Consider the following 14,874-nt stretch of genomic DNA (forward strand, 5'->3'; position numbering starts at 1 on the left):
CGTTCACCATCAGGATACGAGATAGAATATTGCTTCTTGGGCCTTCTCAGGAAATACGAGATATTGCTTCTGGGGGTATCGCTCAACTTATCTCTTCACCGTGTCCAGGACTACTGGTAGTCCTTCTTTTGTACATTCACCCACTCTTCCTCCAGTCCTCCCGGCAGCTTTCATGCTGATTCACGATGCCTTTTCCCTTTCGAGACTCCAGACACTTCCAGCTGTCTGCGCTGTAACAGCAGCTTGATACCAGTCCCTTATGCCTACCGAATCCCAATAACAAGTTTGACCCCCCTACGATGGGCTACGATCACGCAGAACAGAGAGAGGTGCATCCTCCAGGTACCGACTCCTCCACCGGTTCCGCTGGAACGGCAAATGCAAGTGACAACAGCTTGAGTAAAGAGTGGGATGGGCCACGAGAGAGCAATCAGTCGGTGGCCTCAGAAGGTAACAACGATGGCGCAGGAGAGCGCAAACGTCATCACAGAAGACATCTTGAAGCACCAAAGCTGAGGTTAAGGGCGGCTGATGATGACCTTCCCACCGACTGGTGGTTTGCTTCGACTGCCATACCTCTGTTGGCCGCAACATTCGCTCCCATGGCAAACATGATTTCCATCGAAGCCTTGGTCGTCGCTTGGAGAAACAACGTCGTCGATCCAGATGACCCCATATACTACCAAGCCACTTCGGTTGGCTACCCGGACCCGGCATGGTGTATCAATCTCAATATTGCCTCCCTTGTCTGCGGCTTTGTGGGAAACCTTTTTTTACTCCTTAACTTTACAAAACGTGTTCGCTATATTGTTGCGCTTCCGGCGACCATCATTCTCTTTTATGTCTCGGCAGCTATCTTGATCGGCATTACTGTGTCCATGCACGTATATGTTCCACCGGGTCAAGACCAAGTCTACTCGCAGGGTTTCTGGAATGCTGTTATTGCTGCTTGCCTATACATGTTCAATTCCATGATCCTGATGGTCAACATGGGGGGTTACTTTCTGGGTCACTATCCGCAACACTTTACCTTGACCGACGAACAACGTAACCTCATTTTGCAGACCATGATGTTCTTCATCTGGCTCGCAGGCGGAGGAGGTGTTTTCTCGAGGATCGAAGGTTGGGGCTATCCGGATGCTGTCTACTTCTGCGATGTCACAATCCTAACTGTCGGCTTTGGAGATTACTACCCGACGAGCAATCTCGGGCGAGGTCTCGTCTTTCCTTTCTCGGTAGGTGGTATCATCATCTTGGGTCTTATGGTTAGCTCCATCTCCAAATTTGCTGGAGAACTAAGCACCGTCAATGTGCTCCGCAAGCATGTCGAGAACAGACGTCTCAATACCCTCTCTAGGGTTGTCACTGTCGAGACCGCGGAAGAGGATAATCGGCGACAAGATCTTGAAAAGAAAGTTGAGATTGAGTTGAACCATGGTAGAAAGCTTTCAATCTCAGCTCCGATACCTGACCCTCGGATCGAACGGAATCTGGACCGTGAAGCACATGGCGGTCTGGAAACCGGTTTGTCGACAGGTCGAGACAACGACCAAGACCAGCAGATTACTGCACGGCAGATTGGGTTTGAAGATACGACTGCTGAGACTCTCAAACAGGCCGACGAAAGTCTACCTCACCCTCGGCAGTTTCTGAAACATGATTTCCACAAAGGACCTGTTCATGCTACGTTGAAGCTGCTGGCTAAGCCCGTCAACGATCTCAGGAGAGTAAGGACCAGAGGCCACAAAGTCATTCTTATGAGAGAAGAGAGAGATAAATTCAACGCTATGCGCGATATCCAGGAAGACGCGAAGAAGTTCAAGCAGTGGTTCGCCCTTTTCGTGTCAACGATTGCCTTTGGCGTTCTTTGGTGTATAGGCGCGGTCGTCTTCTGGCAGGCGGAGCAAAATACCCAAGGATTGACTTATTTCGAAGCTTTGTATTTCTGCTATGTGAGCTTGCTCACCATCGGATATGGCGATCTCAGTCCCAAGAGCAACGCTGGCAAGCCTTTTTTTGTGGTATGGTCGTTGATTGCAGTACCAACCATGACGATCCTGGTTTCTGATATGGGCGACACCGTCATCTCTAGCTTCAAGCGAGGCACTTTCCTTCTTGGAGATATGACAGTTCTGCCAAAGAAGGGTTTCTGGCATGATCGCATCAACTCGAATCCCTGGCTGTACCAATGGATGAGCAAACGAGTGGAGAAGCGTCGACGAAAAAAGGGTCTACCAGTCGGGCCCGATGAAACAGATGCTTCCCCCATTGTGAGCATCGAGGAGCTTGCTGCCGAAGAGCTCAATGAAACCGAATTGACCCAGCGTTTAGCATGGGCGATTCGGAAGACCGCAGATGATCTACAGCACGCGCCACGCAAGCGTTACAGCTACGAGGAATGGGCTGAGTTCACTAGGCTTATCCGGTTCACCCGGAACGGTCTCGAGCAGCTACAGTTCGACGAAGAGACAGACGGCGTGGTTGATTGGGATTGGCTCGAGGAAAGCAGTCCTATGCTCAGCGGGCAAACCGAGTCCGAATGGATCCTTGATAGGTTATGCGAGAGTCTCCTCCGCCTTCTGAAGAGGCACATGATGGGCTTTGATACGGCGCTTAGCCGTTCTGCAACGGACCTTACCACATACTCACTCTCTCGGCAAGTCACGCGGCAGGAATTGGGTGATGCGATCAAGAGCAAACAAGACAAAGGCAAAGCCGTACAGCCCTCACCCCCAAGCAAGCGACAAGAGCGCCGACGACGTGCTTCTGGAGCTGATGCTGTTTTGGCCTTCCTTACTGGACCGCGGGAAGGCGAACGCGCACGAGAGACGGAAGCACCACAATGGAGCTCACGTGCTAAAACCAAAGCTGAAAAACGACGTGCTAAGGATGCACACAAAAAGAGGCGTGGTCCCTTCAGCAAACTCGAATCTCGAGTGACTGGCACGGTCGGTGGCGGACGTGGCGGCGCTGGTATGCGTACGCTCAAGAAGCGGCATATGGATTTCGATGCCGATTCAGCGGACTAAAGTTGAGGATCTTCAAACGATGTAATGGCGATATGTTCTGTACTACCATATCTACTGGTTCGGAAGAGTACATGTACTCTGGTGGCGGCTTGTGGCATGTTTGAGATGACGATGAACGTCCTTGGGAGATGTATATCTGGCAGCAGGGGATATTGGCATGGCGCACGTAGCTGGCTGGAGATGAAGAAACATTTGATTAGATACTAGTTGAGGGGGAGTTTTTACAGATGGTCGACACCTTTCCGATATACCGTCGAATGAAGCTAGGTAACAAGAAGACGAGTCTGAGAATACCCAGGTACTCAAAACATTGCTCACAAAGCAGCAGACCACGAACTTACTTGCCTTTTGGTTTCTCATCGCGGGGATCAAATATACCCTGGAGATTTTTTATTATAAGGGAGAAGTTGGGGCGGCGTAGAACAGCAGAGAGCGTGACAAAGGATGCACAAAAATGCTGATGCCCAAAGGAAAGACAAAATCGCCATGAAAACTTCGAAAAACTTACAAAGGTTTGATGGCCTAAATCTGGAATAATTCGCGTTCATCAACCTACCACTGTGACCGCATTTGTACAAGGGTTGGTGCCCAGAGCCTTTGTTGAGAAAATATACAGCCGCCTGTAAGAGCAACTAGATGGAATGTCGAAATCTCGTCGAACATGGCTAGATTTTAGACGTTGACAATTTTGGCCACTACCGATTAGACAATTAATACTGGGCTGCGGCCTTGATTAGAACAAATTCCCATCGCGGGAGAAAACAGATTGCGAAAAAAGAGGCAGAGTTAAGTGGCCCGTAATGAATGATGCACAGAGTGCCGCAGGCATAAACCTTCATCTCCTCCGTTGATTACTCCCGAGTCCCCAGGAGGAAGTCAAGCCACTGTAGAGCGTAACGGCCCAGATTGTCGCGGGAGGGAGACTCGACTGACCAGCCTATATGATATATCAAGACGATCAGTGGACGGAAACGATGACCTGGACACATGGTGAGCTGAAGTCTACAATACTCACTCTCGTTCCAGTTGGTCCAGTTGTTCCAGGCCCAACCCCCGGTCTCGCTTGGGACAATTGGCGGTGAACTTCTTCTGCCGTCCTCACGGATACGAGGATCTGGATGCGGCATTGGCTGGGGGCTCTGGTTATTCTAGATTCTCCCCCTGCGGTTCGTTCTCAGCCTGACCGAAGCTCCGCCTGATTGGCCATCGGATGCGAGCTGAACATTCGTATTGCTGCACGCGAGGAGTCGAGACGATGAGAGTGTGATGGAATCGTGGCTGGCGTAGTGGACGCCAGACATCGTGACTCGAGTTCTCTCTCCCCTGGTGGAAGCTATATATACTCGGTGCATCACTGCTGCAGTCCCGAGCCTCTTCTATCGATCAGAGAAGAACCCACGTTACGTGGCAGTCGATACGATGCCGTCCCCAAAGAGCCTTGCCGACTCAGACGTGCAGTCGATTCTCGCAAGCGCGCCCCCGAAGCACACATTCCATCCCTCTCCAGGTGAGTGGGACGACCAGGTCCTCTACTTTCTGCTCCCGGATCGATTCTCCAACAACGCAGAGAAGGGCTACAAGGACAACTCTGGCGCCATTGTCTCGGACGGCTCGACATTCAAGTACGAGGGAGGAGATTATGAAGATGCTATCCAGACCGGTGCGGATGCAGCGACGTGGAGAAGTGCCGGGACTGTATTCAACGGTGGCACCTTGCGAGGCTTGATGACCAAGCTGGGCTATCTCAGTCGTCTTGGTGTGACTGCCCTTTGGATTGGTCCCATATGGAAACAGGTCGCAAAGCTGGAAACGTATCATGGCTACGGCGTGCAGAATTTCCTGGACGTTGACCCAAGATTCGGCACCCGGGAAGAGCTGAAGGACCTAGTGACTGCCGCACACAAGCAGGGCATCTACGTGATTCTGGACATAATTCTCAACCACAGCGGCAATGTGTTTGAATATGTTGCTGACAATCCCCATTACACCGGTGACACCTTCGACGTCAAGGGATTCTATGACAGGAACAGAATTCCGAACATCCCACTGGGCAGAATCGATCCCGGTCAGTACCCTGACGCCTTCCCTGACGCCGCAGTTTGGCCCACCGAGTTGCAAGACAAGGCGAACTTTACCAGAAAGGGACAGATCAACGATGACGGTTGGGATAGGTCTCCCGAGTACCTTGACGGCGACTTCTACGATCTCAAGGACATTGCACTTGGAGTCTCAAACCCAGACAACTTCTCTGCGACGGATGCGCTGAAAGCTCTGTGCCAGTGCTACAGATACTGGATTGCATACGCCGATATCGATGGCTATCGTATTGATACGGTAAAGCACATGGGCGACGGGCCTACAAGATATTTCGCCAGCGTCATCCACGAGTTCGCACAGTACCTGGGCAAGGACAGGTTTCTCCTCATGGGGGAGATCACCGGATCCCGGGCATTCGAAACGGTTGAAGCCACGGGGTTGGATGCAGCGCTCGGAATTGGCAATGTCCAGGAAAAGCTTTGGCGTGTTCCCAAAGGCCAAGCGAACCCAAACGAATACTTCGATCTGTTCAGGAATGCCCTCTACCTCAACAAGGGTAGTCACACGTGGTTTCGAGACAAGGTCGTGACGATGATCGATGACCATGACCAAGTCTGGCGCGGCGGGTACAAGGGCCGTTTCTGCTCTGAAGGCAACGGTACCGACCTAGTCGTTGCGGCTGTCGCGCTCAACCTGTTCACTCTCGGCATTCCGTGCATATACTACGGCACTGAGCAAGGTTTCGACGGCCAAGGTGGCAGCGACGAGTATATCCGAGAAGCGATGTTTGGAGGGAAATTTGGAGCTTTTCGCAGCAAAGACCACCATTTCTTCGACGAGGCCAGCACCACCTGGGCGGATGTTGCAAAGCTTGCTCAGGTGCGCAAGCAGGAAATCACCGTTCGTCGAGGCCGACAGTATCTTCGAGAAATTTCCGGTGACGGTGTACACTTTGGGTATCCGAGTATCGTTGGTGCCGCCCCAATGCAGTCCATCATTGCCTGGTCACGATTGTTTGCGAGCGAGGAAGTTCTGATCGCAATCAACACCGACGCAAGCGCACAACTGTCGGTCTGGGTCACTGTAGACCACGAGGTTCATCCTGAAAGGGCCACGATGAGTCTGGTCGTGAAGACAGGGGCGGAACAAATCCCCACTTCTCTGGCAGTGCAGTCGGTTAATGGCAGATCCGTCGTGCAGGTGACAGTTGCTCCTGGAGGTGTAGTCGTTTACAAATGACCAACCCATACGTGTCTAAACAGGATGCTCGACGGGATATTCAACAGCATGCTCAAGGAAACATGAAAAAAATGAGGTTAAGGTGGCTGGCAAAAGTTCTCAAAAGTACCAACAGTGAACATTGAAGCAGTCATGGATCGTTTACTTCCCTGCATGGATCGGAATCGTAGTAATGAAAAGCCTTAATTTTTTTGGGGAATTCCCGCCTGCTTATCTCATAAATGGCCCGTCAAGTGGTCTTGGGCTCTACTGTATGCTTTTGATTTGCTGCGTCTTCGACGTCCGTGGGCTTTTGAACATGAGAAGCAACAGCTAGCCCTTCTTCGGGCCCGGCGTCACTCACCACAGGGGGGCCTGTGAAGCTCTTCCTGGCACTCACGAAATACCAGGCGATAGCGACGCCCGAAAAGCCGGCAAAGACAACCGACGCATAATTCATGCTGGCGGCGGTGACGGGGATGGCGACAGGCATGCAGAACAAGACGACGGCCAGGACGATCCAGCAGATCGTGGCGATGTTGATGAAGAAGCCGAACCGGCCGAGGCTGAAGCTCGCATGCACCGTGGCTTTGCGGCCGCGGACGACGTTGACCAGGATCGGGATGCCGTAGCTCGTACTCAGACATATGGTGGCGACGCCCGTGAAGGCGTTGAAGGCGGCGGTCGAGCCAAAGTAGATCAGGCCGAGAAGACAGTCGACCACGGTGGACAGCACGAGGCCCCAGAGCGGGATGTCGTAGCGCTGGTTGACGCGCGACCAGACGGCGGAGCCGGGGATGGCGCCGTCGCGGGCAAAGGCGTAGGTGCAGCGCGAGGCGGCGGTCAGGGCGCCGGTGCCGGCGAAGAAGAGGATGCCCAGGATCAGGAACAGCAGGCCGAAGCCGCCGCCGGCGGATCCCGTGACGGTCTTGAAGAGGAGGCCGATGGGCTGGCCGTTGGCGACGCCCAGCAGGGTCTGCACGTCCGGGAGGACGAAGAGGATGGGGACCAGGTAGACGACGCCCGTGACGCCGGCGGCGGCGACCGACAGGACCATGGCCTTGGGCACCTCGCGGTGCGGCTGCTGCACCTCCTCGCACATGGCCGCCACCATGCCGTAGCCCGTGAGCGTGTAGGCGGCCTGCAGCAGGCCGACGAAGAAGGCCCAGCCGCTCGGCCAGCCGCTGGCCGAGGCATCAAAGTGCGAAAACACAAAGGCGCCGCTGCGCCGCCGGTCGGCCATCGACAGCAGCGTCACGAGGATGATGATGACCGAAGCCGACGTCCAGTAGATGCAGATCTTGTTGATCAGGTCCAGGTACCGGGCCGCGAAGATGTTGACGAGCATGCACGCCAGCATCACCGCCCAGAACATCAGCACCGTCTGCCACGCCGTCGGCACAAAGTCTTCGTCCCACAGCGTGATGGCCGAGAGGATCAGCTGGCCCCCGCTGAAGTTGATGGACAGCGTCACCGTCCAGTTGCCGATGAGAGTCAGCCACCCGTCAATGTACGAGACCATCGGTGCCCATTTCTTCGTGCTGAGCATCGCGGACCAGTAGTACACGCCGCCCTGAGTATCGAGAGAAAATTTGTGTCAGTTGGGGAGGATAGTTTGCAAGTAGGAAAGAAAGCTCGCATGGTGAATTGGATGGGCGGGTAACGTCAGGAGCTCACAGAGGGAGAGGGAGCACGAAGCATGAAAGGACAAGGACACACAAGAGTACGAAGCGCGCAGTGGTAACATCGGTCGGTTATGCAGAAAGCACTTACGGCGGTAGGATATACGGAACATATCTCGGCAAGAGACGAGGCTATGGCCAGGGATATCAATGACACAAACAGCCAGCCGTACAGGATCGTCACGGACTGTCCGTCGGTCAGGGTGATGTAGAGAGTCGTGCTCAGACCGAAGGGAACGGCCATTATGGCGAACGAAAGTCCCAAGATAGACATCATGCTCAAGTTTCGGGGCAGTTCGCTGACGTACCCCAGCTTTGCGAGGGCGGCTTCGCTCTCTGCATTCTGGTGGATGGAGCTTCGACGTCGTGTGGGCTGCGCGCCACCAGGATGAGTCGACATCCCTCCCGGGGGAGATTTAGGCAGTGGGAAAAGACGAGCCACGGGCAATGGAGAGAAAAATCCAGCCGTCCTTGCGAGTAGTATCAACCACCACCCTGGACAGTTTGTGAGATAGATGGGTTGAGCAGTAGTACCACGAGTTCAGCAATCTCTGCAACGAAGGGCGGAGCTTTGACAAACGCGGCCGGCGGTCTGAGAGTGATTTCTTCGCATCAACGGGGTCCTTTCACGTCGCATTGGGTAATGGAAAATCGAGAGAGAGTCCTCTTGACGTCACTTACTGCCCTCGCGTGAACTCTCTTAGAAGTACCGGAAGAAGATTAGGCGATGGCAATTGCCGACAGAGCCTTGTCGACTCAGCCTCGTCACATCCGGTGGGTTGATGGAGCTTTCATTGCTGCCCAAAGGACCCTCCCTTGTACCGACGCGATTTCGAAAGAGTTTGGGCCGTCTGTCGTGCGATGTAGTACTCGGTACCAGAGAGTTCGATCTAAAACATGATGATCTGCGTCTACTATGTGTCTCTAGACGGAACACAGCGGTAGAAGATCACATTTGGCGGGAGAAGTACGTTTACTCCGTAGACCATCGCAACCAAGATATTGGAAAATGATGTGGACAAAGGGATGATTGTTCTGCTTTTGACGGACGGGATCATCCATGCCGATGATGCTTAGTCGAGATTGAAGACGCACTAGGCCAGGGGAGACTCGGTGGGATGGGAAAAACCCATGATACTGTGGTAGTTCATTCGGATAGAGTGATAAAGGCCGGACCAGCCGTGGATATTAATTGCCGTCATTACAACCCTTGGCACCAACAGTCCCGACCACAAACCTGAATTCTCTGAACTCTTCAAGACCTCCTTAGCATCGACGGTGACTTTCAGCGTTACACCGGCCACTCACTTCTGATTGCAGCCGGTTCCCCCCAGACACGTTGTGATCCTGTCGACAGAGCCATGGAGACCCTTGTTGGTTGACCGTCGCCTGGCACCAAAAGGGGAATCTCGTCCGTGCCATGATTTCTCAACGGACTTGAACATGCTACACTTTCGAGTGCAAACGAACTGGCAAATCCCAGGTGTGTGACAAAAGGTTGTGCAACAGAGCAAAAAGTCCCGCTGCAAATGCCAGAACACAGGTACGTTCACGGTACTGCCATTGTATCAAAGTCTAGACCCTCCAAGTGATGAATACACCAAAAATAAAGCATAGTTCAACTGAGACCACCGTCTTTGAACGAAAACCATTACCATCATCAAAAACTTCTGAATCTCTTCTGGAGGCTAAATTCTGCACTTCCCGAGACTCTCTGAAATACGAAGATGACTTTTGCTGATCCTCGTCTACGCAGGTACGTTGTACAGGTACTTGTGAACGCGGTCGGATATTTATCCTTCTGCCAATCCTCGCCTGCAATGATGAACTCGATCGCTTGATGGCTCGCCCGTCGATCAGAACGAAGCGAATCGACCGGTTGGCTGTACTGGCATTTTCGGATCGGAAGAATAGATCGCCGGGGTTTCCCAGCACCAGGGTCGATCAACGAATAGAGACGGTGACCAGGAATGCTAGCCTTCCTTAGAGGGCATTTCTCCTCGTAGTCACAGAGAAGCATTCGCCAGTTGGCACCTAGGCACCCACAATCTCTCTATCTTTCGAACCATGGTGCCACGCGCACGACTTAAACTACCCGGCGTTGCTATACATAATACATCCTATGTACTTCTCCGGCTTATCAAATTGTTCCATAGGCTATGACGGATGAGAATGACAGCCGAAAACGCCGAATGGCGACAGAGCGCCAGATCTTCGAGCTCTGACACCTCAATTCACGCACGTTGTGGAATGACTGGTGCCTTGATGTTTGATGAGAGACTCTAGACGGCCCTGACAAGCGCGCCGCCGACGGTAGTACAAACCATGTCCTTTGTCTCAATGCCGAATTGTTGGCGTACCACTTGCATGAGCGACGTCAGCTACAGCCTACTGTACAGTATTGGAGAGTTGAACTTGATGGTTGCCTTCTTCTGGCTAGCCTGCCAGACTCCTGCGGCTGAGGCTATGTTGTGCCAATATGCACAGCACAGCTCGCACATCCATACTTGCAAAGTACTTTCCGCCGCGCTGCGAGTGTGAGCGTCCGTTGCGCGATGCTGACAGCGTGTGCCGACGCCCGTTTAATGTGAGGCCATCAGTCGATGCGCGACACGAACCGAGGATGGGTCACGAGGAGCATAATCGAGCGACGAGAAGCTGCCACGTCAATCATTGCCAAAATGCAGCATGCGTGCTTTCACCACCGTCACAGCAATTTAAGTGGTTGGCCATGCAGCGAAGGTGCAGCTGGTGCAAGCGAAGCGTGGACGACCAAGTCAGCACCAGACGAATGGTTACCTCCTGTTGATCATAACCTGGTATGTTGTCGTCCACCCTAGTCACAGAATGGTAGCAGCAACGTATGAGACTGTGGTGGACCGATGTGACAATGACGCTGACTCGTTGTCGCCCAGGAAGCCTAGGTCGAAGCTAGATGTGTTGGCGGCCTTTTCGGGGCGGGCCTTTTGGGGCCGTGACGCACTGATAGGTAAGAGACTGCGATATCCCAGTCGCTTCTCTGCAGCCGGTTGCTGCACGCAGATGGGGCAAACTGCGTGGTTTTGAGCATCTGATCCTGTTTCCTCTCTACCACCTGCAGTGTGACTGAGAGAAATGAGAGGCTTGGGTGGACTCGATGCAAATGTGCCAACTTGTTGTCTCGCATCCGCGCTGGTTGAGCCCGCTTTTTCGAGCAAACTCAGCCCACTTCCCTCTGATCCTTCCCACCGCCTTTCCCGCTCACCTCCCTCCTCTCCTTTAAATCATCTCATCACCCATCCCCCTTACCAGCACCCTCCATCAATCCAATATTCCTCCTCATACTTCTTCTTGCAAACAGACGTGAAGAGCACCTCGTCACCAGTGTGATCTCGACAACCTTTTTTCTCTCGCCCAAACTTTCTCAACACCTCATCGACAACACAAGGCCACCACACTTTATATCCAGGATTATTGTTATCCCAGGACAATCCACAAGGATCCGGACATATCTAAATCCCAGGCCCCTGTTTTGATTTCTTTTCTTCATCGAAACCATATCCCAGGAGACTAGATCCGGAGCTTGCTCTTTCTCATTTCAGCCGACAGACGACAACATCAACACAACCCAGGGATTTAGCGTTTGAGGTACTACATTCTCCTTTTTGTCTTGTTTTTCATATCCGCAACCCAGAGGATTCCCCCAACCGGCTTTCAGAGTATACTTCTGTGGCCAACAGAACATCCACCAGCTCGTCAAGAGCAATCACGGTGCGTTCTGCTCACTGAGTTGATGGCCTCCATTGTACGATGGGGGCTGTCCTCAGCAACTGAAATGATGCATACATTCAACACTTGTGGCCGATTATCCCAGGGAAGCCCTTGTGGCACAATCCATATGGAACCCAGGCAAATTTATCCCAGGACTATCCCAGGACTATCCCAGGATCATCCCAGGAAATCTCCCAGGACTCTACCTCCAGCTGCCTCCTGTTCTCACATGATGTTTGTCGGCAAGCTGTAACAGGAGACTCTCAGCCGGACTCAGGACAACTGTAATGCATCACAAAGGAAGAACCTATTGACGACTGTGCTCAACAAGGCCCCAGAAATGAAGTCGAAGCTCCAAGCTTCTAATCCAGTGCCCAGGAACCTCGTTTGTTATCCAGGAAATGTCCAGGAGTACAGCCCATCGGCGACCATCCCATGGAGTTCTTTGTCATGGCCATCAGGCTTTCCTTTCGCAACACGTGCGCATCTCAACAACATCGCGACGACTCGTATCGGCTAACCATGGTCGACTTGGAACCCTGTTTTGAAGCTCGCTGTTGAAGGTCCGGACAGTTCCAATCCTCAGTACAGCATTGTTTTACCTGGCCGCAACCGCTCTGTGTTAGCACCAACCACAGGATATAGCCCCCTTCCTCCCGGATGCGACTGGAAGCTCGATACCACCTACGATGCTCGAATCTCTGGCTGGAACTATATCCGTCACTCATTTCTTTGCCCACCTTCCTATTCAACGCAGCAAAACTTGCTTCGTGTAGTTCTCCGCGTACTGACTTTCCCCGTGTCGACAGATTTTTTTCCTACCAAAGGCCTTGGAAGAAATGCACTCAGGGAACAGACAATCCCCAACTCACCTGTCCTCAAACCAAGGATCCTCAAGCCGGATACCCAGGAACTCCGGAGTATCATATCAGGAACCCATGGCTTTCACTTCTGCTTCCGTGGATGATTTTATCAATCCAAACTTCACGCTGGCTTCAACATGCGCGTCAACGCGCCATCGCTATCCAGGACAACATGATGCAGTGCTACCCTCCGGGTACCTTGACAGTGATGATTTTATGATTTCGTCGACTTCAGCAATGAGTTACCCCTCTGTGACTGCTCCGGAGACTTCTTATCCCCTCTCCGTGACTTCCAGCCTCAGCGGGTATGATGCCGACCCAGCATATGATGAATTCTTGACAGAAGATGCGCTGTCAGGCAACAATTTCGTGGATATGAATCTCGTCTCGTCGTCGCAATACCCAGGACAAATTCAATCCCAGGATATCATGAACCATGGATATGTGCCATCGGATCTGTCATCGTATAGTCCCGGAATGCTGAACAACTCTTATCCCACGGAGATGCCGCTGGCAAATGGTCCTCTCACACCACCACCTGAGGAGCAAGTCCACCAGGAACTATTCCACCAACATTATGTATCCACTCAGGGATTCTTGGAAGATCCATATCAGGCGAACGAGGATTCTTCTCTCTACCGGGCTTCTGCTACGTCCAAACCCACCGCCTATAGGTCAGCTCACTCCGTGACAATGGCCCTTCGACTTGCTAACCCACTTCTACGTAGTATTCCAAAGCGTATAGTGATCCAACCAAGGCCAATCCGGTCTGCCCTGGAACGTGATGGCACCACAAGTGATTCCGGAAGTTCTTCCACGGACACCCGCTTTTCCCATGAGGATCCATCCGGAGACAAAGCCAAGGTCAGGAACAATCCCCTGTATGATGCAAAGCCGGACGAAGATGGATATTTCCGTTGTCCCATGGTCAAGGAGCACCAATGCAAATCCCACAAGCCAACGAAGCAAAAGTGCATCTACAAGTAAGTCATCTCAAAGCATCGACACGATAGTGACTTTTCTGACTCTAAAATGTGCAGCAAATACTTGGATTCCCATTTAAGGCCCTACAGATGCCGGTTCACGGACAAGCCAGAATGCGAGGATGCCAGGTTTTCCTCCAACGCCTGCCTCTTCAGGCATGAACGGGAAGCCCATGGGCTCCACAACCACGGATTCAATCCCTTCTTGTGTAAATTCTTGGACTGCGACAGATCCAGAGAAGGGAATGGCTTTCCTCGCCGCTGGAACCAGCGAGACCACATGAGGCGTGTTCATGATTATGAAGAAAAGGAGACTACCAAGGACCGCACCACCGAACAAACCAAGAGGAGAAAGACCCAAGGAACACCCACATCGGCCGCAATGAAGCGATCTGCCTCTTCGGCTTATTCCAAGGCTCAAGCTATGGCAGGTGCCGCCATTAGCTCCCGATATGGCCGTGTCAACCAGGCACGTTACAATGCGCCCGTCATGTATTCTGCTCAACTTCAGGATCCCAAGATGATGAGTCTGGGAAAGGTCCAGTACTCCACCACGATTCCCGATGCGTCTCAGTGCTTGCCTTCGCGATCCAAGGCTTATCCCGGATGAATGTTTTGTTTTGTTGTTTTAGTCAATCTCTGAATCTATCTTTACCCGTCAACGGACCTGGATGACCTTTTCTACTGTTCTGCCACTGCAACCACTCGGATCAGCGCCGAGGGTGGACCTAGCTCGCCTGCTGAACAATTCAGCTCTTCGACATGCAAACGAACTCGTCTCAGTGCCGTGTATATGGGGGTCATGCTGACTACTGTATCTAATCGACTTGGAATCACAATCAGTGCTGCGTGTGTACCAGTCACTCGAATACTTGTTTTTTTTCCCCTGGATAGGACACGCCCTCCGGGTCAGGGTGCCCCTGGATCGTTTCCTTGGAAAAAGCCAGATTACCACCCAAGGAACTCGGGGACATTGTATTATTCCGGACCAAACCACATGGAGGATATGGGTAAAGAAGAACGACCGGTTTTACTCGTCGAGTTGGCGACGAGTAGGAGGAAGCTATCATTTGGTCGGTGTGTGTGTTATAAAAATGCTTAGATGTAATCAGCCTCGAAGGCTCATGTTTCGGATTCCATCAGTAGCTTAGAGATTGTAGTAGGTAGGGCATGAGGGTACTTTGTATGCCATTGCGAGAATATGGGATGTCTTGTCAAAGCTGACTCGAGTGCCTCTGAAGGATGCCTGTGAACTCGTTCCCTGATTGATAGATACCTCGAGTCGCTCTGCCCCGCGAGAAGCTTTGGAGAT

The 14,874-nt window shown here is 52.4% G+C and overlaps 4 protein-coding genes across 4 annotated transcripts; 3 read left to right on the forward strand and 1 right to left on the reverse strand.

The window, feature by feature from the left end:
• Window positions 1–299: 299 nt before the first annotated feature.
• On the forward strand, window positions 300–3,029 carry PV08_06860 (uncharacterized protein; the record flags this gene model as incomplete). Its single annotated transcript, XM_016381193.1, has 1 exon — window positions 300–3,029. One exon carries the CDS (start codon window positions 300–302, stop codon window positions 3,027–3,029), a length of 2,730 nt encoding a protein of 909 aa, XP_016234295.1.
• Window positions 3,030–4,448: 1,419 nt separating this feature from the next.
• Window positions 4,449–6,305, forward strand: PV08_06861 (uncharacterized protein; the record flags this gene model as incomplete). The annotated part of the gene is made up of 1 exon (XM_016381194.1): window positions 4,449–6,305. One exon carries the CDS (start codon window positions 4,449–4,451, stop codon window positions 6,303–6,305), a length of 1,857 nt encoding a protein of 618 aa, XP_016234296.1.
• Window positions 6,306–6,534: 229 nt separating this feature from the next.
• PV08_06862 (uncharacterized protein) lies at window positions 6,535–8,366 on the reverse strand (the record flags this gene model as incomplete). The annotated part of the gene is made up of 2 exons (XM_016381195.1): window positions 6,535–7,857; window positions 8,058–8,366. 2 exons carry the CDS (start codon window positions 8,364–8,366, stop codon window positions 6,535–6,537), a joined length of 1,632 nt encoding a protein of 543 aa, XP_016234297.1.
• Window positions 8,367–12,654: 4,288 nt separating this feature from the next.
• PV08_06863 (uncharacterized protein) lies at window positions 12,655–14,172 on the forward strand (the record flags this gene model as incomplete). The annotated part of the gene is made up of 2 exons (XM_016381196.1): window positions 12,655–13,562; window positions 13,620–14,172. The coding sequence occupies 2 exons, from the start codon at window positions 12,655–12,657 to the stop codon at window positions 14,170–14,172; spliced, it is 1,461 nt and encodes a 486-aa protein (XP_016234298.1).
• Between the last annotated feature and the right edge of the window lie 702 nt (window positions 14,173–14,874).

Source organism: Exophiala spinifera (genome assembly GCF_000836115.1).
Source record: "Exophiala spinifera strain CBS 89968 unplaced genomic scaffold supercont1.5, whole genome shotgun sequence".
NCBI lineage: Eukaryota > Fungi > Ascomycota > Eurotiomycetes > Chaetothyriales > Herpotrichiellaceae > Exophiala > Exophiala spinifera.